The sequence below is a fragment of the Nesoenas mayeri genome (assembly GCF_963082525.1).
Source record: "Nesoenas mayeri genome assembly, chromosome: 2".
NCBI lineage: Eukaryota > Metazoa > Chordata > Aves > Columbiformes > Columbidae > Nesoenas > Nesoenas mayeri.
Genome location: NC_137543.1, coordinates 92,218,872 through 92,244,246, shown reverse-complemented (window position 1 = coordinate 92,244,246; position 25,375 = coordinate 92,218,872). Strand labels below are relative to the sequence as shown.

The window sequence follows — 25,375 nt, the reverse complement described above, 5'->3', positions numbered from 1 at the left end:
GCTGGCGGGGCGCAGTGGCGGTTGGTGGAGGAGGCCGGTTGGCCGCTGCCGCCGTGCCCCTCCCCTCTCCCTCCACCGAACAGGTACGGGGGCGGGGCCGCTCCTCCCCCGCGCACCGGGTCGGGTGGGGGGGGGGGGCGGGGTCGCTGTCGCTTCCTGCGAAGCGTCACCCCGCAACTAGGGGTCATGGCCGCCACGGTGAGGAGCGCAGGGGGCCGGGGCCCGGGGCGCGGAGGAGGCGCCATCTCGCCGCGATGAGCGCTCGGGGCCACTGAGCAGCGAGACGGTTCATTTCCCGGGGAGAGGGGTGGAGAAGGGCGGCCTGTCGCGGCTCCGGAGCCTCTGTCCCAGCCCTGGCCGGGGCAGCTGCTTAGGCAGAGCCACGTCTGCCCTGGCCTCGGGGTGTGGCGTGAGCCAGCCCCCGGCAGCTCGGGTGGCAGAGGGCTGGGCGCAGGTGAAGATGCGGTAAGGAAGCTTCAAGGGTCGCGCTGGTCTCTGCCTCCCTTCCCTATTATTATTTATAATTTTATCATTACTTTTAATAATTATATTTGTAATTTATGATTTATAAGCCTGAAAGTATTCAAGAAGCAACTATACAACGCTGTCAGACACATGGTGTGAACTGTGGGGTTGTCACATGCAGGGACAGGTTGTCGTATGCTGCCCAGAGAAGTGATTGAGTCACCATCCCTGGAGGTGTTTAAAAGGCATTTAGACGAGGTTCTTAGGGACGTGGTTTAGTGCTGGAGTTAGGGTATTGTTGGACTTGATGATCCTGAGGGTCTCTTCCAACTGAAATTCTGTGCTTCTGTGACAGGAGTTGGACTTGATCCTAGTGAGTCCCTTTCAACTCAGGACATTCTTTTGCTTTTGGGGCAGGAACCAGGTACCAACAAGCAAAGGATATGCTCAGGTCTCTGACAGATGTAGTTTTGCGTCCTTGTAACTCAGAGTATCCCTGTTATTGTACCAGCTGCTGTCCTGCTGCCAGGTGTTTGTAGTATCAGCTCTGAAGGAAATGAATCTTGGCAAGGGCTAACATGGAACTTGCCTTGCATGTCTCACGAGGGAGCTGATATGCTAGTTTCTGCCATACTGATGCCTTTAAAGATGTTCTTCAGGGTTAAATAAAGAAGTTCCAGCACTTCCATAGTGTTTCTTCCATGACTGATACAAGCCATGAACTTTTTGGAGGTTGAAGAAATTTTGCTTTTCTAGTTACTTGTTTATTTGATTCTTTTTCATGTAATAACCACTCTGTTTTACTTGTGCTCTAGGTTAAAATCTTGCTTTGCATGGGATTTTTTTTTCAAAGGAGAAGGAGTAAAAAGGTCTTTGATCTGAAGAATGTGTTGTTTGCATTTTTACACAGGAAAAAAAAAAGAAGGGGAATATGCTATTTGACACACATCAAGACAGCTCTTAATCCGCCTGACACTTCATAAAACATTTTTGCTGCATGTTTCTTCAAAAGGTGAATCAGTTGCTTGAGAGATTTTGGTGAGAATATAAATAACATTTTTTGATAGTTTGAGAAGTCACAGTGGACTTCAGAAGAATTCTGCCACTGTTGGTAATGAAATTACTTGATGAAGAGGGCTTCAAATGAATGCATACATTTACAGTTTCTTCAGTTTTTAAATAATATTCCTTGAAATGTTTCTTGAATGTGGTAATTTTTTTGTTTGTTTCCTTTAGAAGGTAATAGAGAAAAAACAATTATTAGGCATTATCTTCTTATGGATGGCCTTGAGTGTGAATAGAGATATCAGTGTTGTTTCTTACTACTTTCGTAATAGACTCAGTAATCTGCAAGACGTTAAAGGGACAGATTGTAGAAACTGGTGGTGTTCCTGAGGAAATATTTTGAATATGAATAGTTGAAAATTGGAAAATTGTGTTAATTATGGTGTAGGTTAATGTTGATAGGTAGCTCAGGACTACAAAGCTGCTTGCTCGCTTTCCCCCTGCCCCAAGAGGGATGAGGGGAAAGGAAGAGTAAAAGCAAGAAGACTTACAGTTTAAGATAAAAAATGTTTAAGAAGTGGAGCAGAAGTAGAAAGAAGTAGAAAAAGAGAGACAGAAAACAAAACAGGTGATGTAGAAGCAATCACTCCTCCTACAGGTAGACCGATGCCCAGCCAGTTCCTGAGCAAAAGATCGCTAACCTCCCTAGACCTCCTCCTCTTCCTTTTTATTACTGAGCATGATGCTTTATTGCATATAATATCTCAGGTTAGATAGGGTCATATGTCTGCTCCTGCCCCTTCCCACCCCTCTGCACACACCCAAATCTGTTCACTGCAGGCGGGGGAGAGCAGAGGGAGAAACAGAAAAGGCCTTGATGCTGTACAAGCTCCGCTCATCAATAACTAAAACATTAGTACATGTTTTTGGCATTGTTCTTGTCAAAAATGTAAAACACGCACCATACAAGCTGCTGTGAAAAAAATTAACTCCATCCCAGCAAGACCCAATACATTTGTTACTGTTTCTTCTTCCCTCTACTTTTTCTGATCCTTACACAGATGGTACACAAATAATATCTAAATTAGTGGATAGAGTGGAAATTGTAGGTACAAAACTATGCATTATGCAATTCACTTAATTTTTGGGCTCTGGAAGCACACATGACAGTACATGGCTGTGTCTTCTGCTGGGCATATGTCATTCTCTGTGTTTCAGCTTAGGTGAAAAATGAGGCTCAGATCATTTCTGCAACTCTTGTTCCTACTGAGAAAGTGTGACATTAACAAATGCTGTGTGCCCAGCAAGAGGAAGTGCACACTGGACAGGAAAGATCTGAACAGGCACCAGTGAAAATACAAGTTCAGCTAAGATGTCAGTGTTGGACTGATTTCCAAATACACTGTTGTTCCTTCATGGTGATTTGCTTCTTGGGCTTGAAGATGAGCACGCTAACTTTGCATGCAGCTCTTGTGAGGAGAGTAGTAATTCATATCCTGGTTTAGTGACCAAATAAGGATCACCGAGTATCTTCTGCAGGCATCTTTACTCTTCTTACATGATGGAGGAGTGCTATAAAGGCAAGACTGAAGGGGACTGCTCAATCATCGCATTCAGTCTTAACAGCTTTACATAATTGCTTTCATAAACTCCACTTTAAAAACAGTTCAGTTGTTCCTTCTTTCCTTTTTTTTAGGCTGCTTTAGAATACAGGTAGTCTAGGGATGAAAAGGTAGCTCCTAGTAAAGCTGGTTCATGATCACTTTGTGTCCATTTGCTCCCATGCAACTGTCCTTAAAATTATAATTGTTTTTGCTCCTTAATGGCAATTGCTGTGATACTTTTATTGAAAGCAAGTCTGTTTTCTTTTTGTCAGGGTTTTGCTATGCTGGACAAATTACACTTCCATCTCATTTCAGTTCTTAAGATAGACAATCTCTTCTTCCATCCTCATACCTTTTATACAGTTGTTCTTCAAATCTGTCTTTGAGGATGATCAGAACTCTGTGTGTACTGTACATGAAAGCTCACGAATGCATCATTGCATGACATTGGTACTTTCCTGGTTTTACTGAAAAGAGTCTACTTAAACTTTGTATTTTTCCATTTTTGTGGCTACCTGATTTGGAGATTAACTAACAATCCACAAAGGTAAACTTTCTATCTCTCGCTTTTTGGTTTTCAAGTGACAGACTCTGAATTTAAACACAAATAGTTGATATAGTCCCTAAACTACTATTATAGTTCCCAAGCTGTCCTTTCAGAAATTTAATAAGAATCTAGTTCCAACCTGACACTATGTTGTATCAAAAAAAGGGGACATAACCACATGGCAAGATTTATGCTAATCCTTCTTTTTCAGCTAAACTTGTCATTTCTTATATTGTATAGTAAATTACCAATTTCCCTGTAGATTATATTTACTACGTTTATACCATGATGTAGCTTTTATATACTAGCATATTTTTCATTTAAATACAGTGGGAAAAGCGTTTTTCATACATGTGTGATAAGTATTTTTGAGTTAGGGAAAACAAACCACTAAGTAGTTGAGACAAACAGAATTTAATTACTGATTGCTGGCTGACCTACACTTAAAAATCGTGGGACAACTGACTGACCAGTGTGTTTATCTTTAGGCTGAAAAGAGAAAAGGAAAAAAAAATCAAAGCATCAAACATCGTATTCTGTGCTGAGCTGGAGATAAGAATTGTTTGCCTGTCAATGTATTAAGCTGCTAAATTCCTTCTCCAGCCTTCAGTTATCCAATTTTGTTTTCTATTACATGTGGAAGTGGCTGCATGTGGCTAATATTAAAGGGATTGCCATACCATAGACCTCCTCAGATAATCAATCTAATTTCTGAGACTGGCTTCTTAGTCTTCTTGTTTCCATCTTCATGTTCTTTTCCTCAGAAGTGTGTGACAAGTAGTGAATAAATGTGAGAATGAGGGCATAACTTCTTCCAGTTCAATACTTGTAACCAATTGTAGGCTCAAATCTGTCCTTTTTAGCAAGGCTTCCCCTGTAATGGACTAGTCTGGTATATTTCACTGTGAAAATGAAGTATAGACAGAACCACAGTGCTTCAATACCAGTTCTTTTACTGTGATTTATCATGGGGATCACTTCTCTTCCAGACTGTCACTCCTTTGAGTACTAGCAGAAGAGGGCTACTTTGAGCTGTTGTCAAACTGAAGCTGGTTTTCAGTGGCTGGTGTTTTGGGGTTTGTTTGTTTGGCTGTTTTGTAGAATGTAGGAATACTACTTCCCACGTGAAGCAAAAGTGCGTTCATAAAATGTTGTTTGCCTTTGATATAAAGTGATGTTAACTTTGAACATCAGAAAAGATACATAAAATTTACTAATAAAAACAATCCAACAAAACTCTTAAACCTTTATATTTTCCGTACAAACATCACTTGGCTACTGTTATTGTTGGAAGTGCATATGTTATGTCGTATCTGACTTTAGCATTTCTTTCAGCTTTCAGATAGAGGACACACAGAAAGAGAAGAGCAGAAAGAAGATAACAGTAACACCGAATGCAGCGAACTAGGAATCATGGATCTGAAATTCACTTCATCAAGAAAATACATTTCCATCAGTGTACCTTCCAAATCTCAAACTATGTCACCTCATATCAAATCAGTAGATGATGTTGTAGTTCTTGGCATGAATCTCAGCAAGTTTAGCAAACCTACTCAGTTTTTCATCTGTGTTTCTGGAGTTTTTATGTTTTATCTAATATATGGATATTTACAGGTAAATGCTATGAACTTAGGTCTTAGGCCAGTTCTTCCTACCCCTTGTCTTTTTCAATAGCATAGTAATATAGTATGTATTTTAATATGTATAGATGTTTAAATCAGATATTGATTGCAAAGTCAAGTTTTCAGAATTGAGGAGCAGTAAGTAATTATGCAATGCAAGATTCTGTTAGAGTTCAATTGCCTACAGGGTTTGATTCAGTTGGACTGTCATAACTGGATCTTTTACGTCTGTGTGCAAGATATATCTTTCAATATTGTTTTGAATGTGTGTTTTTTAAATGTGATTTCATAGTCTTCTGAAAACACACAAATTGTAGAACTGTACAGACTGACATGTAAGTCTTCATTTATGTTGAAACCTTTAGATCTCCTTGAGTTCCATGAGTGCTGTGCAGTAATAGTAGTCTACTGTTCTCTCTGCTCTCCCTTCAGGACCGAGCTGAAACATGAACTATGGTTGCTTGTTAATCAGAAGCATAATGTCTATGCCGTTTTAGTCAAACATTTCTCTTCCTCCTAGCCTTTTCTCTTTTATCTTGAGCAGCTTCATTTCTGTGACATTGTTTGGGGTTGGTTGGTTGGTTTGTTTGTTTAAGTTCATGGACTCTTCTCAATAAAGCAGTGATTTTAAACATTGGTAATTGAAAATCACCACGTTTCCAATGCAGTTTTCAAAACCAGCTGAGAATTTTGTTAAAATGAAGTTACTTCCAAAGAGTTAGACAGTTATCAGTAATTGAATGCAGAATCTCAAAAAGCAAAATATGAGGCAGCCTTTTGTTTCTATAACTGACACATCTGCCTTATTCTTTATGCAGCACATGTATTTTCCATAATGAATTGCTCTGGCTTTAAATCTTCTTACAGCCTGCAAATTTACAAGCTCACAAGTGCCATTTAATATGGACACTCAAAATATTAGGTGCACATTCCTAAGAGATTAAAATTAACAGTAAATGTGTCTTTTAGAGAAAGTTTGTATTAAATTTATTGTGAGCTATTTATAAATTTTGGATAAAAACTGTCTACTGAAGTAAATGAACTGAAAACCAACTGAAAAGCAGACAGGAAATGATCTATAATTTGAGATAAAGACTAATGGATCAAAGGTATTCCTCCTGATTAATCGTTCCATTAATTTCAGTGGATTTACACCAACAGTAAATTTTCTCATTGCAGTTTAGAGAACCTAAATTCTCTTTTTCAATACTTTGCAAGTTATGCATGGCAGGTAAATTCTACTTAATATGCAGCAGCTGCAAAGGCTAGACTTGCATGTACGTGAAGAAAAAAACCCCTTGATTTTGATTTGATTCAATATTTCAGTGTCTATATGTGACCTTGGTGTTTTTTTGTTTTTATAGGAATTGATATTTTCAGTGGAAGGTTTTAAACCTTTTGGTTGGTACCTCACTTTAGTGCAATTTGGATTTTATTCTATTTTTGGACTAATAGAATTGCAGTTGATTCAGGACAAGAGGAGAAGGTATGTATTTTTCCAAGCATTTTACCTACTGCCCATCAAGTTAGAAGCTTTTAATATTTATGGTAAATTTAACCTGCGTTGTTTGAACATGACTACTGTGAAGGATTGGTAGCAGTTCTGTAGTTAAAATAAGGTGAATTTACTGGGCAATGTTAGAAAATGTTTTATAAGCACCCACTTAGATTTCAGACCTGTAAGTAGTCTTCTTGTCTCTACTGTCACTTTGTCTCACTTAGAGAGCATATTCTACCATTAAGGTAACCGATACAAACTGACTCATGTATGTGTTGCTTGGGATTATCGTGTCTAGAATGGGGCCAACAGCACTTCACAGCATGTGAAGCCGTCTGCCACTGAATACCTTTTTGTTTGAACCTTGGCACCTCCTCACTAAGAGGTTCCTTTGGCACCCTGTGCATCTTGGAGAGTGTCAGAGGTCTGCTCTGCCATGCGACTGTGTAGGTTTGCTTCAAAGGATGTGCTTATGTTCTGCATTTTTTCATTTAAGATAGCACTTGTAACACCCTGCCACAGAATTTGATAGCACTTGTAACACACTGCCACAGTGTTTTCATTGCAGTTGACCAAGGAGATTCTTGCTGTCTTGAATCCTATGGGTATGGGACAGTTGATATTACTTGATGTGGCCATTCTGTGCCTTTTTGCCCAACTATAGCCTCTGCAAATTGTATACTGAGTTTCTCTGGAAGCTTGGATAGAGGCTGTCATGTTGTACATGAATTTTAAAATTGCTTTACAGCATTCTGTCCTAGTTGAGCATACCTAGTTTTCCTTACCTGTAGTCAGCCTTGGCTGATTTTGCATATACTGATTTTAGGTAACAGAATTATTTTGTAGCCAAACAATGTAACTTTGATAAATTAATCTTTTCTATTTTAAACATTGACAGCTTGTATTTCAAGTTATCTGACTTTTTGAGTCATTATACATCAGATAATATTGCGTAGTTACCTTTTGAGTGTTCTGTAACTAATATTTAGGTTTTGATTACCAAATAGTTGCTAATGCTTGCAGAGCATGACTCTGTAGGTAAGCTATGTTGGAAATCTAGATCTCAAATATATTTGAAATTTTACTTTTGATAACCTAGACATCTTCTTGTGGATGCCAAAAATTTATTTCTTAATTTTTATGCTGAATTCTCTGTTTCTTAAATTTCTCATGCATGCCTCAGATATGCCTACATCACTTAATGAGTTCCGGGTAAAACAGGGTTACAACAAAACATCTCCTTATGTTGCTTAATTTGGCTCTGAGTATGCATAAAAATACCTGAACATATGCACAACAATAACTGTAAAAAAAACCACAAAGTGAGCACAACAATTGCTAAAAATTACTGTTAGATCATCTGTTGTCAGATGATAATTTCGTCAACTTGCAAAAAGTACACCTGAAAATGTTCAACAGTCCCCTCTGTTCATGATACTTGAATCGCTTCTTTCTTAGTTGTATTGAGTTTTATAAAACAATGGTCCTTCTTTCAGCTTTCTTCATTCTAAAAATATCACTGCTTCTGTGAAAACTTAACCAAAAAAATTGACACAATGACCATGACAGGACTAAGATTCAGGATATTTTGGTATACCAAGCTTCAGTGTTTCATTTGACAAATTATCTGAAGCCTTTGTCTTGATTCTTCTGTAAATAATATACCTTCTCAGAAGGAGGTTAAAGAATTACTGCTTGAATACTTCATGAGCCATGAAGTTTTTATTGTCTTATATTTGAATGCCGTTTATTAGCAGTATTTGAAATATGTGAAATTTGGAATCAGTCATTTATGTACGTTTTAAAATTTCTCTTAAGGAATGAAATTCAATAGGAAAGATAGTCAAGTTGCATTACAAATATACTCCTTTTTATAAATTTTTCAAGCTAAATCTCCTCTAGATGAATCTGTAATACCAAGATTTGTACACTTATATTTTTCAGAATTCCTGGCAAAACCTACATGATAATAGCGTTTCTAACAGTGGGAACTATGGGTTTGTCAAATACCTCTTTAGGATACCTGAATTACCCTACTCAAGTCATCTTCAAGTGCTGTAAGCTGATTCCAGTTATGATAGGTGGGGTTTTTATACAAGGTAAGTGTTAGTCCTGCTATTAGATGATTTTTCTGTCGTTTCTTTGGGAAACAGTCATGTATGGAATCCTGTATTTGTTAAATTCCACTGAAGTTCTTCGATAGAGAGGGATAGGTAGTATTTTTCCAATAGAAGGAAAAACATGAATTTCTGAAGCAGCTTCTCTAAAAATGTACAAACGCAATTAGATGAACAGAAAATGTGGGGAAAAATAAGTTATACAGCTTGCTTGCAAACTTCATTTTTATGCAGGCTTTCTAAATTTTTAAGTAATGCAACTTTGTTTTCTAAACAAAATCAATTCATGAATGAAACATTTTCAATACCGAAATGGAAAACTTGAAATGGAAAAAAAAAATCCAGCCATGACTCATGAAGAAATCCCTTACTTTTCTTGCTTGAAAAGCTTGATTCCTAATTTCCTAATTAAAATTCCAAATTTTTTATTGAATGATCAATCAGAAATACACTTGGTTTTACATGTCTTTGGTTTGTCCTAAAAATCATAGTTCAAATTCCAAGAACAGAAAAAGGGATCTGGAGGACAATGTGTAAAGACTATAGTTAGGTGAATAAACATGCTTTAGTATTTCTGGATTTGGAAGACTTATCTATATTATAAAAGTTTCTCTTTGTTGAATACACAAGGATTCATTAAATCAGTAAAGCTCCACATGGGCAAGTGTTATGAAGTAGAATCTACAATTATATATTTCTGCACCTGTGGTTAATTCTAGCTTTCTAGTTCTAACATGAAGCTGAAGACTTAGAGGTTACAGGTTTACATATGGCCATGTGTGCACCGTATGTACCTTTTATTCAGTCATTTTGTATCATTTTAATACTGAGAGACTGGCATTAACTTAAAACCTTATGAAACTTTATATTGTGTCATAGTAGTACTGTATTCTCAGAAACTGTGATTATTGTTTTTTATTATTTTTAAAAATTTTCAGTTAAAATTTTCAGTTAAGAAATGTTGCCTTGGAAGCTTATGTTTGATGTATAGCTTCTGGGAAAGGAGTATGTTATTTCAAACAAGATATAGTAACTCCTGCCTTTTCATTTCCCTACTCTATTAATATTTCTTTCTCCACCCACCTCTATGTTTCATCTCTCCCAAACTAAGGGACAATGCAGGGTTCTAAAAGTACCCAAATCACCTGTAAGTGTTTGGAAATGGCTTCTCTCTAATCAATAAAGGCAGCCAAAATGTTTTGCATGAGAGGAAAATCTTAAGAAAACATCTAAGCTGTCCTGAAGTTGCTGAGGTGGTGCTTTGTCGAGGCAGATGTGCTTCATGGCATTGAAAATGTGCTTTATGTCATTAGGAGTAACCCTAAAACTGACCACAAGAATCACATCAGTATCTGTTAAGGTCCTTTTCCATGTCAGGAACTGCTGTTGTAGAGAAAATACTCCAATCATTGAAAGGCCAGAGAATTAAGTCTCCTACTGAAGTAAAGGAATGATGTTGGAACTGTTTTTTCCTTTGCCTTCTAGTTTGCTAAGCAGGATAAACATGGAATTCTGAGAGTGTTAACAGTCTGTTCGTGTTCTTTGCATTGCTTTTGTAGGAAAACGTTATAATATTGCCGATGTGTCTGCTGCCCTATGTATGAGTCTTGGATTAATCTGGTTTACTTTAGCTGACAGCACAGTTGCACCAAACTTCAACTTGACAGGTAAAGAAATACTATATTTTAGAGTTTAACAAAATGCTTGTTTTTTCCTGCAATAAGGGTTCCATAGAAGTTCTGAGAGTTCTTGGTGAAGTGCCTTCAGGTATCATACAGATAATGCAGGTTTCATTGTAGCTTTGCACTGACAGAACTATATCTGTGGCAGAAGAGGTCTTTTCTTCTAAGTGTTAGTTTTTAGGTTCTTAAAATTTCTGGAAATTCCATCCTTTAGCTTGAAATGTCTCATGCTTGTTCTCAAGAAATACTTAGTTCCCAGTAGATATATTTAAATAAATATGATAAAATTCAGTTTGAATATTTGAAAACTTCAAAAGTTTCGCTGTCTTTTCTAGTTAAACCTTTAAGTCTTTTTTTCCATTTCTGAACCATTTACTTTATAATAATTGATGGTCTCAGTCAGATTTGCTGTAGTTCTTAGTTGGAATGCCCACCTTCTAACTGTATCAGAAGCAAAGAAGAGATTTTAACCTGCTTGGGTTGAATTTCTTTCTCAATGAAAAGTAAGAATTGCTTATTCATAAAACCCATGTTATTTACTTGGCCGATGTTTGGATTAATAATGAACATTGAAACTTTTGAATATTCAACTTTTAATGTATTCTGCTTTTGAAATTTTGAGATGAGTTACAACAATTGTTATGACAGAGGTTCTGTGTGAAATCTTTATTTCTTAATAGTGGAGGCACGGATTTATAGCTTTTGTTCCTAAAAATAATAAATTCTTGGTTTTAAGGAGAAGACTTCTTGTCCTCACGAAATATTATTTCATCTAGTGTTAGTAGTGGTCAGTTTTTGATGTTGTCTAAACTGTATGTATCTTTTGCTCATAAATTAATTCTTATGCCTTTTAATGTAATTTTAGTGCTAATGGTAGTGGGAGAAATTACAAATGTTTGCGAATTCTATAACCTGCTGTGCATTTAATGTGTTTATGTGTGGTGTGAGTGGCTACTTGAAAATAAATGTATTTTGAGTACAGTCTAATGTTTGTATGCTTGTAATTCTGATAGATGGATATGTCTTACCTGTACAGCTATTTTTTACTATGGCCTGTAAGTGCATTCAGATGTTAATATATTCCTTTTATAAAAATTGAATTGTTTTAAACATGTGTTATGGCTCGATTCTGAAAAGATTTGGAAAGTTGATTGATTGCCTGAATGGGGTAAGGTGAAGTGCAGCAAGTGTAGCAAAGTCCTGATGCCCTCAAAGATGTGCAAAACACAAGATAAAAACTTTAAATGTCTTCAGAGAATAAACAGGATTGTCTTTCATTGTTAATTTATTTTGAACACTTCAAGTCTGTATATATTGATGAGTAGAACACTACCATTTGGAGGAATTTAGTTATGGGAAAATAGAATATAGAACTAGAATTCAAATCTGGATCAAGTCTGGATGTGCCTTTAGGAAGGTGATTCAAAATTATCTTGCTCACCTGAGAAGGTTCTTTCTATATTTTTCTGTTCCCTATTACCTGATGTGTTTTATTCCCATGTCACTTAATTTAACCAGAAGAAAGTTTTTATAATGAGAAAGGTGGAGTTTTTCCTTTTCTTGGATGAATTATGGAGACAGATGGTCCCTTCCTTCAGGAAATGTACTGATTTTTGGTGTCACAAAAAAATGTAGCTGCTGAAGTGAAAAAACAGTTATAAGAATGGCAAAATGCAAAATGGCATATTCTTTTGAATAATTACGCTTCATTATGTAAATCACATAATAAGAACTGAAAGCAGGGAGGCACAATTTAATTTTGAATTTCATAGAGTATCTTCAAATAATGACAAAGTATTTAAGGATACTAAAACTTTCAAAAACGTAAGCAGCAAATTAAATTACTGTTTTCTAAAGTTGCCGTTTTATGTTACTGCCTACTTACTGCACCCTAAATTACTGACTTTGTTCCACTGTTTTATGAACTTTTATGCAGAATTGTTGCTACACAAGCTAGTATGATTGTAGCATAAAGTCATAGAACTTCTACTAACTTGTTAAGAACAAGCTGTTTACATTTCACTCTTGTGAGTGAAACTGTGCTGTGAAGTTAAACAAAACACATAATCTTTGTTGTCTGATGCAAATACTGAAAATGGAGCATGAGCAGACGTGAAATATTATCTGGATGAACAGTTTTACAAGTCCTTTTATTTTTTTGTTTTGTTTTGTTTTTGTTTTTTGTTTGTTTGTTTGTTTTTTCTTCCCTGCTATTGAAATCTGATCTCAGTATTACTAGGCCAAAAAAGGAATCTACCGAGATTTTGTTTACACATGAAAGAGATCAGCCAAGAAAACAGAACTCTTCTGCCAGAACAGGTACATATTTGTAATTAAGGAAGAGGTATACTCTTCAAGATGGAGTTGGTGCCAAGAGCTCCAAGTATCTCCTAGTGTTATCAAACTGGAGAGGTAGTAGTAGATATCCTAAACAGTTGTGAGTACTAGATACAGGACTTCCAAAAGAGAAACCAGAAGGAGACAGTCTTGAAATGTTGGTGGGACAGGAGCTTCCACTGCTCTGGCATTACAGGTGTAAGTGGGAATTAACCATTTTCAGTGAGGACACAGTGAACGTATCAATTCCATGAAAAATCCACCACCCCACAATGTTTATACAGGTACAGTTTAGACTTTTGCAGGCTGAGGTGTTTTGTTCTTAGCTTCAGTATTATTAAGATGATATTATAAAACTTCATTAGCTGCCTCTACTGTGTCTTCTAATCTTATGTATGGAATACTTTTAAAATCATAGAATCATAGAATGTGCTGAGTTGGAAGGGACCCACAAGGATCATGAAGTCCAGCTTCTGTCCCTGCATAGGACAACTCCACAGTTCACACCATGTGGAGTATTAAAGAGGTCTTAATGGGCAGGTAAACTCCAAACGACTCAATTTAACACATTTGCATGGTGGGGATTGCAAATGCGAGAATGTATTGTTGAGGAACTTGCGTAAATATCCAATAGCTTATAAAAGTGTAAGTAGTGTTAATATTTTAATGACTTCAAGCATCACATTAATAGCGTAAAATACAATATAATGTAGTGTTTCAATCAAGTCTGCTGGTGCAAGACCTCTAGGTTTAATTTCTTTCAGAACTAATTTAGGACCAGTTCTTCCAACCATTATTACTTGTGCTTTACATACTACATAGCATTACTGGCTTTGTTCATTGTTTTGCTGCTGCTGCTTGGCAGGTGCATTGCTGTAACAGTGAGTGGAACAATTCTACTCATACTCCAAACTGTGTATGTATGTAATATTAACATGTGTTTAGTCCATACATTTCTACTTTCCATGCATGCTTAGATTACAGGTAACCTTTTCATCTCCATCTAGTGCTGAGCCCATGTATCTGTCCAGTGGTGTGCCTGGGCCATTAAGTGCTGCTGGTGTTCCAGCATGATTAAGAATGCAGGTGAAGATGCACTCAGTCGCTTTACAGAAGTGATCTGCAGCAAGGCTATTGCTGAGCTGGAGGTGTTCTTATACTTTTGGACCAGAGCTGAATCCATGGAGTTAATTTATCTACTGTAGTTCATAGCATAACCAATATTATTCAAGTTATCATATCATTTCCATTGACTCCCACCTTTTCCTATGCCTGATATCTTTGGATAATGAAGAGCCTTTTTTTTTTGTTCCCTTCCCTAGCCTGGGAAAGGAAATGGTTCCCAAACTAAAGACACTGGTTTGGAAGTTTCCATATATCCAGAAGCTGGCCAAGGAGATGCCACCTTAAATTTCATTGGTCTTAAAAATGTTAAATCTTTCAATTCTGAAAATCCTAGGAGCTGGGATTTTTTTTCTCTGTCAGGAGGTTATACTCCATTTGGCCTGTCAGAATGCCTATTTTGAGGCCTCTGATAGTAAGAACATAATATTAAGAAAAAGTAACACTGCTTGTTTCTAGTCTTCCATTCCTCATTCTTCTCTGAAACTTAGGATGTTTCAAGGAGCCAAGAATAGAGCAGACAGTAAATATGATTTTGATGACTGATATCATTTGTAATGTTATATACTTAGGAGAACTGGTATTTCAACCTGTGTGAGTCATTAATTTTTACCTTTTGCAAAATTAAATACAACAGTTGCTACAGTCATGAAAGAATCGGAGTTTGGAGGTTGGTAAATGAATTGTAACTGGCATGGATAAAGAGTTATTAACTTTTGTTATTGGAAAGCTGATTACATTATTGACGGTGTAGTGAACAAATATGGTAACCTGAAATCATGGGCTTTGTACCTGAACTATAGTTCTTTGAAATTAGTATTTCAACAATGGAATATTTCCACTGTGAATCCTCTTGCATTTGTTTTGTAATTACAGCTAACATTTCTATTTGCCTCTGTCAGGAAAAATAATCTAAGATTAACTACTCAAAAGAGTATGTTCTCTGATTATTTATCTTCATTAAAAATACCTCAGTAAATGCAGTTGACATTCTTTCACTCTTGTTACTGCAAAACTCCAGCGAGCTTCTTTATAGCAGTGTCCAGATGCTCCTGTCAAGCTTAGAGACACGCAGAGCTTGGGGCTTGACTGGTGGAGGGAGTGGGTGTCGTCAATGCTTTATAGTGATATAATGAAATAACTTTTTCTGACATGTAGAATATGATATCGAGGGGGTTTTATTATTATTTTTCTATTCCTGAGATTTTTAATTTTTTTCAGGATAAGTACAGAGTGGTTTTCATCACTACTCTGCTTTGTTGATAAATATTCTGAACAGGTTTTTGTTTGTTTGTTTTCTTATATTAGGTGTGGTCCTAATATCCCTTGCCCTCTGCGCAGATGCAGTTATAGGAAATGTACAGGAAAAAGCTATGAAGTTGCACAATGGTTCTAATTCAGAAATGGTAAATACCAGATTTGCAATTTTAAAAGAACACGTTATTTTTAGACAAGGTACACAATGGCAAAACATGAGACTTAATCTGCTTTTCTCTTGCATATGTAAAGAAAGGCTCTTGGTGTACTATGCTTGGGGGTTTCTGTTTCTTTGGGAGCTTTTGGTGGCTTTTTTTTTGGTTTTCAACCTTTTGTGGTGCTACTTTCTGTGTGCAACTTCAAATGCATTTTGCAGCTACAAACCCACTTATTTCTAGCAACAGTGTCTATCCTGCAGACCTGAAATCAACAGTATTTTCTGTATGATTATGCACTTAATCTCTGAAAAATATATACTGTTCTTCTGGTATATATAAGCATGTATTACATGGAAGACATGGCTTTTCTTACTTTGCTAGACCTCTGATTCTGGAGTGTGCTAGCATGTGAGAGGCAGCCTTTTTTCTAAGTTTTTGAAATCAGTAAAACTGGCTTTCAGAATGGGTGAATATGTGTGTTCCTGATTCAGTGAAATACATGATTTGGAAAAAGTCTTGCTCACTATTTTTTATATACTCATTTGGAATGTGGATTAGCTGTTTGTATGGCCTGACTTTTTTTCTTTTTAGACAAAACTTGAGTTTGGCCTTGGCATCTTCTTCTCTAAAATTGAGTAAATACAAGAAAATATTTTTATTATAACAGACATCTGAATATGACACAAGTAAAAAAACTATTGAAATTTGATTTGCATATTTGGCATATATTTGACATTTAACTAGAAAATCTAGTTTCTCATTTATGAGCTTTATAAATAGAGAGAAAATCAGTTATAAAGAAGCTTCGTTTTTGGCTGAAAGGGATTTAGGTTGGCTGAAGAACTTTGAGTTGTACGTTTCTGGCAAGTGGAAGAATATACCTGAAAAGGGTCACTGTATTCTTGGCTTTGATTTTTGTACTTTTTCTTAGTATTCACTGCTGACTGCTGCCAGAGGCAGAGATCTCACCTAACCCACCATAACCTTCTATAGCTGTAATCTCTGAAATCCAAAACGAAGTACAATCTGTAACTGTTTTCTTGCCCACTTTGCATCTTGCCAGCTGACAGTTGTTAAGTGCCTTACCTGCAATGCATGTGTTGTCTGCAGAACTTTGCTTTTTACTCTGCCTTAGTCTGACAAATGTTGGTCTTCATATTGTATACTCATACTACTTGTAGAGAATCAGTCTGGTGATTAAGGATATAAAGGTTTTGTTTGAGGCCTAGAGATGACACTCCAAGATTTTGTTTGGAGAATTCAGTGCAGAATACAAGCAGAATTTCAGAAATAACTTTTCTCAACCTGAGACCATGCATGAAAATTTAAGAGGTCTTCTGAGTTGGAGATGATGGTAACAGTGATCTGGAAAGCAAGTTGAATAGTAAAGGAACCTGTCACCCACAGGTTCTCTGTTTTGTGGCCAAATTTGGAGCTTGCCTTGGATTAAGCAGTTATAAAAAGAGAAAGGATGTATTGTAGCTGAAATAGTAACCACTGCTCTGTAAATTTATACCTGACTTTGCCTTGTGTGTGATTCTAAGGAAGTGACTTATATCTTTCTGCCTAACGGGGAACTAGCAACATGATGCTTGTTCCTGGTTGTGAAAAGTGAGGTCTTTGGGTAATTTGGGAGAAAAGCCGGATGGAGATGCAAGTGAAGAACTAACTTGTGTGTGTATAAACACTGTAAAATAAGTGCTCTGGAGATCAGATAATTGGTTTTTAAGTGGTTGAAAGCAGTTCTGCTCTTGAAATGTATATCCATACTTCAGTATTGCGGAGCAGTGATAAGGTTCTTTTGTCTTACGGCATTGTTATTGATTGTTTATAGATTTATTATTACGAATAGCTGAGATAGTATAACAAGAAAAGAATTCATGAAACTCATGTGAAAAGATGTATGCGTGTAATTAACATCAAGTTTTGAAAGTGTAGTAAATCAGCGTATTCTAGCTGGCAATCTGTAGAGTTGTTCACTGTCTCCCTTTTTTTCACAAGAAAAGGCCACTAAAAGTTGCCCAAACAGCTGAATGCCTCCTACTGCATGGGAGGATGAATGGATGGATGGGCAGTCCCAGCTTCTGATGATGCCTCTGCATGGGGAAAGATAGGATGAAATTCTTAAGTTGCTTTTGTATGAAGCTGTGAGTTATATAAGGGTACAGACAAAATTAAGAGCTGACCTGTTTGCTGAGTTTAGTCTGTTCTGAGTACTGAACTAGGTCAGAGCTGTTCATATATGAAAATCTTGTATTCTATAACCATAACGCAGGTGGGCCGTGTATGTGAAGTGGCACAGATGAAAGTTCTTTGACACTTTTTCTGGCAGTGCACAGTGATTATGTGCTAACCCTTTGCACATTTAATATAATGTGGATCTGTATTGTTCAGGATGAGTAGCAGAAAACAAAATATGTTTAGTGTATTATTCAAGCAATTTAATTGTATAGTTGCATGAAGTTTTATTTAGGCTATGAATTCCTGAATTTGAAGGATTTACCACAGTCACTGTTGACCTCAGGATATTATTAACGGACTAGCTTACAAAACTTTTTTTAATGTAGCTGTGGGTAGGTAGGATGTTGCGAACACTTGGGCACTTTTTTACTGCACATCAGCTACTATAGAAATCCTAGTGGAAATATATTTAAACACTGCAAATTCAACTCTGAGAAGTTGAACCTGTTAATAGGGCCAAACATTTGAAAGCATTTAATTTTGTCCTTCTGTGTAATTTCACCTGGTAATTATTTTCTCTTAAACTATTCTAGGTTTTATATTCCTATTCAATAGGTTTTGCTTATATTTTATTTGGATTAATGTGCACTAGTGGATTAAGCCCTGCAGTAACATTTTGCTCAAAGGTATGTGTAAAGATTTCCTTTGTTTTATGAAAAACCTCATTGGAAAAACATTGTGCTGTGTGGTTTAGAAAATCCCACCACTTCTCCAAAGTTATTTTCATCATGTAAACTGGTTGACGTGTATAATTCATACACTAAGCAAGTTGTTACAGTCTTTGATGTATAAGATAGGGTGACGTTTTAATAGGGTGGTGTTTTAAAAAACAGACCAAAATCACAGGACCAGACTTATGAGCTTATAATTTCATTATTATTTTTCCATTATTTAACTAAAATTAAATAAGGATCTTTGCATGGATGCGTTGTTGAACAGCTTATTATTGCTCAAGCAATTGATTAAAGTCTGTGTTTTTATGTTATTTTACAGTACCTCGGGGTTTGTTTTACATTTTCCTAACAGGCTTTTTTTTGTTGTTGTTGCAGCATCCAGTTCAGACTTATGGTTATGCATTCCTTTTCTCTCTGACTGGATATTTTGGCATATCCTTCGTTCTAGCATTGATTAAAATCTTTGGTGCCCTTCTGGCTGTAACAGGTATGAACAAATGATATCTTTACTGCTTTTGGTATAAAAACATGAAGTAATCCTATTTTATTATTTAGGACAGAGCCCTGGAGAATTGTTCTTACTCTGGCTTTTTTCTGTTGGTTGTGCTGCCTGATTGTGGTTTGTGTAGCATGGATCTTCTCCAGTAGTATATGTTTGAGAGTTTCCTGATCCTTGCTGTGCCACAGTTTCAACTTTGCAGAACCTCTTAAGTAATCTTGTCCTCATAGCCTGTGTTAGTGCACAAACAATAGTGTTCTAAAACAGAAGAACCGGAAATTCTTGGAAGAATTGACATTCAGGGTACTAGGAAAAGACAGGTATTATTTGAAACATGGAAGGAAAAGGAAGGATGTTCCAGTAAGCCGTAGTAGGCAGTGTCTTAGTCTCTAAGCACAGAATTTCTGGAGATTTCCAACAAATGGTATTACTAGAAAAACTATGAAGAACTCTCCTAAAGCTTCTGCATGTCCGTACACTCTTGGTGGAATGCTGCTGTAGCAATGTTAAATGTGCACTCCAGGCTCGGTTCAGAATAAACTCAAATGGGACAAATTCTAACTTTTGTGATGGTCTCATCAGTTCTTTTTATTGAACTGAAGAGAATAAGGAATGTGCGTTAGTTTTGGAAGTCAGGATTTGAACTAAACAAACTTCTGATGGGCTTTGTAACAGCTGCTGGATTATCTCTAAAGTGCAACTTTTATATTCACAGGAGTGGTACAAGCCTATCAAGGACAGAAGCAGACTATATAGTCTTTCATTTGTTCCTGATTTCTGACGTAATTGTCTGACAAAAAATTGAAACAGTCATGCTTTCTGTTAAATGCTTAGTACAGCATATGACTGTATCAGCCTTGTCAAAGGAAACAAATGTAAAGAACTCTGATCAGTAATATGTTGAAAAGATTTGGGCCACTCACTGATGTGTCTGCTAGCCAGACATGAATGTGGAACAATAAAATGGACCTATAAGGAAGATGGGGACAGACTTTTTAGCATAGCCTGTTGCAATAGGATAAGGGGTGATGGCTTTAAACTAAAGGAGGGGAGATTCAGACTGGACATGAGGAAGAAATGTTTTACAATGAGAGTGGTAAAACACTGGCACAGAATCCTCCAAAGAGATGGTAGATGCCCCATCCCTGGAAACATTCAAGGCCAGGCTGCATGGGGCTCTGAGCAACCTGGTGTAGTTGAAGATGTCCCTGCTCATGGCAGGGGGGTTAGACTAGATGACCTCTGAAGGTCCTTTCCAACCCAAACTATAAGTCCCTAAAGTATGTCAAAAGTTACTGGAATCCTCTCCAGGCTAAGAAAGTCACTAAATGCCATCTGGTCTGCTCCTTTGATAGTTCATGTACAAATAAAAAGTTTCTGTGATTAGTTGTTCTCACCTAATAATACAATAATTTCCTAGCAGTAAATGCAATCAGACCTATCTGCACTGACATGTTCCAGGTATGTATCCAGATTGATGAAGAAAAGGAGGACATGAATCAAGAGCCAGACACAACCATTATAGATTTTCAACCTTTATAGAATATCAGACTTGGCTCTCATCCCTTGTGCAACAGGCCATATTCTTCATGTTGAGCAGTCAGTCATCTGGAAAAATCAAGTGGACAGATTGAAATCCCACTCGCTGATATTGGCCCTCTCTGAATGAGGAAGCCACTGAGCACAATGAGTCTCAGCACTGCTCTGGGAAATAATGTTATCTGGTTAGGCTTGATCTTTAGTAACAGATTGGCTGATGTGTGCCTTAAAAACAATGAAAACTGTTAAAACTGAACAAATTCTAGGTGGAAGGGCAACTGTACAGCTTCAGAGAAGGAAGTATGTTCAGAGCCTGTTGATAGTTTGCTGAGGATCCTTAATGGAAAAAGCGGTATATGGTTAAATCAAAGGAATCACTAGTAAGACAGATGCAACAGAAATTGGGGCCCAGAAATTATTTGTACTAGTTTACTGTGGCTTGCATCTGTATTTGTGAGACAAGCAAATGCTTTTAACCTGTATTATTATGAGTTCCTAAAACAGCCAAATGACTGGAGTGTTTACAGATCAGAATATCCTCAACTGTTGGAACAAGGGGAAATGACCCCGCAGTTTCTTTTAACAACAGTTAATTGTAATGTTGACATTTTTTATGTATCTAACACTAAAGGAAAAGTCTGACACTTGATCATTTTTCATCATCTTCCTATACACCTGTTTTCAGGCTGTGCCTTAAATTATTACTCTTCACTATATGCAACTGCTGTAGAACATAAAATTGTTTATCTGTAGAAAATTGTTGCTTCCAAACATAAAATGTAACTCAAGTGTATTTTTCGTACGTCAGTCACTGCCTGCTTAGCTTCCTCTAGCCTTTCTATAGCCGTTACAGTAGTCTGTCAAGAACAGTTATACCAGGCTTGTTCCTTCCTCAGGTTGCCCTTTCTTAAATCTACAAATGGTAGTCACAAGAACCCCAGGGGAAATGTGTAGCAAGATGCCATGGAGCTACTTTCCTCTCTTCCCTCTACCCCTAAAAGCTGGTTTCGCTCAGGTGATGCTCTACTTCATATACAGTAGTGGAGAGGAAAATACAGACAGTTGTTTTCTGACCTGAGGATTGCGTGGTCTGCTTTCCTATAAATTATTATCTCTGCAGCACTTCTGTTTCGTGGTTGGTTTCAACGAAGTTCAGTATTTCTTGTGAATGGAAGTTGGCCCAGATGAGAGGGTTGGTTCATGTACTACAGTAGCTCTTAAAAAAAAAAAAAGTCTTACTGTGCTTAAAAAATGTTTTAAATTGTTGTGGAATATCAAACCTTTCCCAGGTTTTGTTATGCGTGACCTTGACAGTCCTAACACTGGAGCCCTTTCTGTCTTGCCTGTAGCAATGTGAAAATGTTTATTGTGCCTTGGCAGAACACCACATTCATTACTGTCCCTCCCACCCCCCATCCATCCTCTCACTTCTTGCGGGGGGAGTGGGGTGAAAGAGTTTAATGAAAATTGTATTTCTATTAGCAGAATGAGAAATTATCAGACTTAATTGGGAAAAAGAAGAAAAGACACTTAATTTAGAAGGAAATGGTTACATAAATATTTTAATTAATAACTGATTTGAAAGAACAGAAATAATCGTAATTAGAACAACTGAAGTAATTTAAGCATTTTTTAAATTATTCATCTGTAAACTGTTTTCTAATTAAAACTCAATTTTCTTTTTCATTCTCCTTTAATTTTTCATGTAATGGAAAATCATTTTACTTGATGCACATAAATTTCTAAAAATGTAAAGAAAATTATTACTAAGAAGTTGAGATTGAGGCAGTTGAAGCAACGGTGAAGCATATTTATTCCACTACAAAACATGCATTTAAGTAAATATATGTTTGTGCAGCAGGGTTGGGGAGAATGAAGCTTGCTTTACTAGCCATGACAGCATGAAAATACATCTGTAGTCATCGGTTCCTTTTGTCAGTATATTGCAGTAAGACTAATGTGGGCGTAGTTATACAAGTAAGGCTTTCCAATATGAGATAGTAAAAAATACTTAATGGTAAGCAAAATTATTTTCTCTTAATAAAAAGCATAGTTTTCTTTAGGTGCACACAATTGTACTGGGATCTTTCTTAAGTGAGAAGCCTGCACTATCATGTAAGCCTTCTCAGGCCCTTAACCTTCATAGCTGAACACGTGCACCACATGTGCACCTGACTGCATTGTTACTTTTAAAAAAAAACATTTTCTGTAACTTCTACTCCTTTTTGTTTCACTGATAAACTATAAAGGTTTCCCAGTACACAATTTGCTAGCAACCCTGTATTCTTGTTTGTAGAAGGTAGCATTGAAATTGTTCAAATAATTGTTGGAGCTGTAGTCAATTGGAGAGTAACCCAAATAGATAGTTTACTTCCATCTAGGTAACCAGATTGTGTTCTCAATGCTCCTCATTACCTCGATTCTTTCTAGTGGTAAGAACACACATAGAAGAATTTCTCTTAATGGTTTTGATGAAAACTTCCTAATGCATAATCATTGAAGTGGGACATCCTTGCTCTCTTAGGTTTCCAACTAAAATTGTGTTTCTCTGCACTGTTAGGTAAATTTTCAGTATCTTCAAAAGAATGGCAAGATGTTGATCCCATTCTGCTTAAAAATGAAGCCCAAAACACAACTGAACTGTCACAACATGAGATGAAAATGGCAAGAGATTTGATGTATCCAAATAGTGATACCACTTCTTTCTGCTTTAACAGATTAGCTTATACCATTAGTTACTTACAAGGATTGTTTGTTACTTTAAGATATTGTGAATTGATTAGTTAAATAGTCTTGTCCTGGAAGTTCCTCTGCTGCAGATACTGTGACTGGAGCTGATACCACTGATGCAGTGAGCTTGTTTCAAACAGCATCTGGTTCTAGTGCTGTTTTGCACTGGACTGGGGCATCTGCAGTCTGTGTTTGCACAGGATGGTCATCGTTTTAACCAGATACTTTATCACTTAATGAGGTTATCTACTAATATTGAAGGCTATATTATGTCATTTTGCTGTAACTGCATTCTTAAAGAAGTAAATATCTGTTTTCCTCTGCAGTAACAACAGGAAGAAAAGCAATGACCATTGTGCTTTCTTTTTTGTTCTTTGCAAAGCCATTCACATTCCAGTAAGTATTTATAATTTTAAATGGGTTTTAATATATTTTATAAAAAAAAAAAAAGTCGTCTTCTTAATCATGAAAATATAACAACAACAAGCTTAAATGCTTTTCATTTTATATCCTCTACAAATATTGGCAATTTACTGTAAACATTGACTGGCGTCTTGATGCTAATCATACTAGAGAAAATATTTTCCTTTTTTTCTAAAGGACTGGAAGACAAGTTATTCCATGTGTTGCCTTTTTATTAGTAGTAGTAGTAGCTTTAAGAAAAATCTTATATAAGCTCTACTGCTTATGATACTTAATAAATTGTTTGGGTAATTTCTCTGTAGAGAAAGATTCAGCTAAAGGAAAGCATTTTCTCCATTACAATATTGTTTCCCCTTTTATGAGCTCAGGTTTGAGTTCTTAACTATTCGTTTTATATGACTGCAAGTTTCTATTATCTTGACATATTAAATTGCAGGATTTTTGAGCTTGGATTTCTTCTCTTTTTTAATTTTAAGGAAGAGCTTGCTTCGAGAAATGCATCTAAGTCGTTACATTGATCCTAATTGCTTCTGTTTTGAAACAAAATAGTATTCCATTTTATTGCTATGTATAAATTTCTTTGAGATTTGAGAACAAAGCTTACAGCTGCATGCCCAAATGGAATTTACTCCAGCAAAAAAATCTTGAGGCTTAAAATAATGGAAACAAAAATGTGCTTACATTGGGAAGTATGGATATTAGGCACTGAGTGAGAACACGTTTTGGACTAGTAATAGAGATTATATTTCTCATAACTGTAGAAAGGAAAAGAGTATTAAAACCCCTCGGGACTACTTTATTCATGTGCGAAAGAACATCTACTGTTTAGTTATTTTTTTAACTATAAATGCGCCTTAATAAGCTCTTCAGCCAGGATGGGAAAAGTGGAAGGATAGTAATAATAAATATTGAAGCAAATTCTTACTAAGATTCCGCTAATTAGTGTTTTGTTTTGGCTTTTTCTTCCTTAAACGTTTTTGTCCTTAGCGTAGGGGCTTTATTTTTATTTAATCCATAAATATTGGTATGTAATCACCACAGTTAAAGTACTGACAGTAACTTTTTTCTCCTTCTCTCCCTCCCCTTTAGGTACGTGTGGTCAGGTTTACTGGTTGTCCTTGGCATATTTCTTAATGTTTACAGTAAGAATATGGATAAAATCAAACTGCCATCACTACATGGTCTTTGGAAAAAAAGTGTGGAAGAAAGAAAAACAAGGACGTTGTCACAAACTGTATAGACAGTGGTTTATGCCTTGTCTAGACTATGACTTACTCGTTACTGTTTTGTTGGAACAGTCTTCAACTGATTCACTTTCCAAAGGGAACATTATTAAAACCAAAGGAGCTGAAGGCATATTGTCTGTTTGCAGATTGCTAGAAATGCACATTTTTGTGAGCCCTTTCTTCAAAGCACTTGAATTCATCGTAAAAGGTATTGTAGGCCATTGTCAGATGGCATTATCAAGCAATGAAGGACAGCAGCTCCTGGCAAACTGCTGAGAAGCTGCACTCCAAGTGGGACACAGTGGAAGACTGATTTGGGCATTTTAATAATATTGGCCATGTGGCTGATCTGAGATTAGTGGTTCTTTGTCTTTGTTAATTGTCTAGGCAGGGTAATTTAAATGTAATACTTTATTAACATTTAATGAAACCTAATCAGCAACTGGTTGACCAAATTGTGATTTTAAAGGTAGAAGGTTTAGAATATGTTGTTACTCTTTTTCATTTCAAATAAAAATGTTGTGGGTTTTTTAAGTTATTGATTAGATCATCACAGAATTTTGTATTTATTGTAATAATTGAAATTTATATGGAAGTCTTACCGTGTTACTCTTTTTGATGATTGCTTG

At 36.5% G+C, this 25,375-nt stretch overlaps 1 protein-coding gene across 6 annotated transcripts; it reads left to right on the top strand.

Annotated features, from left to right (window-relative positions):
- On the top strand, positions 1-24,765 carry SLC35B3 (solute carrier family 35 member B3). Of its 6 annotated transcripts, XM_080340015.1 has the most exons (11): positions 159-198; positions 1,376-1,477; positions 4,957-5,235; positions 6,608-6,729; positions 8,686-8,840; positions 10,418-10,525; positions 15,308-15,405; positions 18,189-18,281; positions 18,705-18,816; positions 23,424-23,493; positions 24,610-24,765. In XM_080340015.1, the coding sequence occupies exons 2-11, from the start codon at positions 1,463-1,465 to the stop codon at positions 24,758-24,760; spliced, it is 1,203 nt and encodes a 400-aa protein (XP_080196141.1). In that variant the 5' UTR covers positions 159-198; positions 1,376-1,462; the 3' UTR covers positions 24,761-24,765. The 6 variants fall into 6 exon arrangements, with proteins under 6 accessions (XP_080196143.1, XP_080196141.1, XP_080196142.1 ...); XM_080340017.1 differs by lacking the exons at positions 159-198; positions 1,376-1,477 and adding an exon at positions 1-83; XM_080340016.1 differs by lacking the exons at positions 23,424-23,493; positions 24,610-24,765 and adding an exon at positions 21,264-21,775.
- Positions 24,766-25,375: the final 610 nt, after the last annotated feature.

What these genes read in the sequence shown, in the direction of transcription:
- SLC35B3 (XM_080340015.1), top strand. An exon ending in TAATATATGGATATTTACAG is followed by an intron (nt 5,236 to 6,607) that starts GTAAATGCTATG and finishes TTGTTTTTATAG; the next exon opens with GAATTGATATTTTCAGTGGA. An exon ending in GCAAAGCCATTCACATTCCA is followed by an intron (nt 23,494 to 24,609) that starts GTAAGTATTTAT and finishes CCTCCCCTTTAG; the next exon opens with GTACGTGTGGTCAGGTTTAC.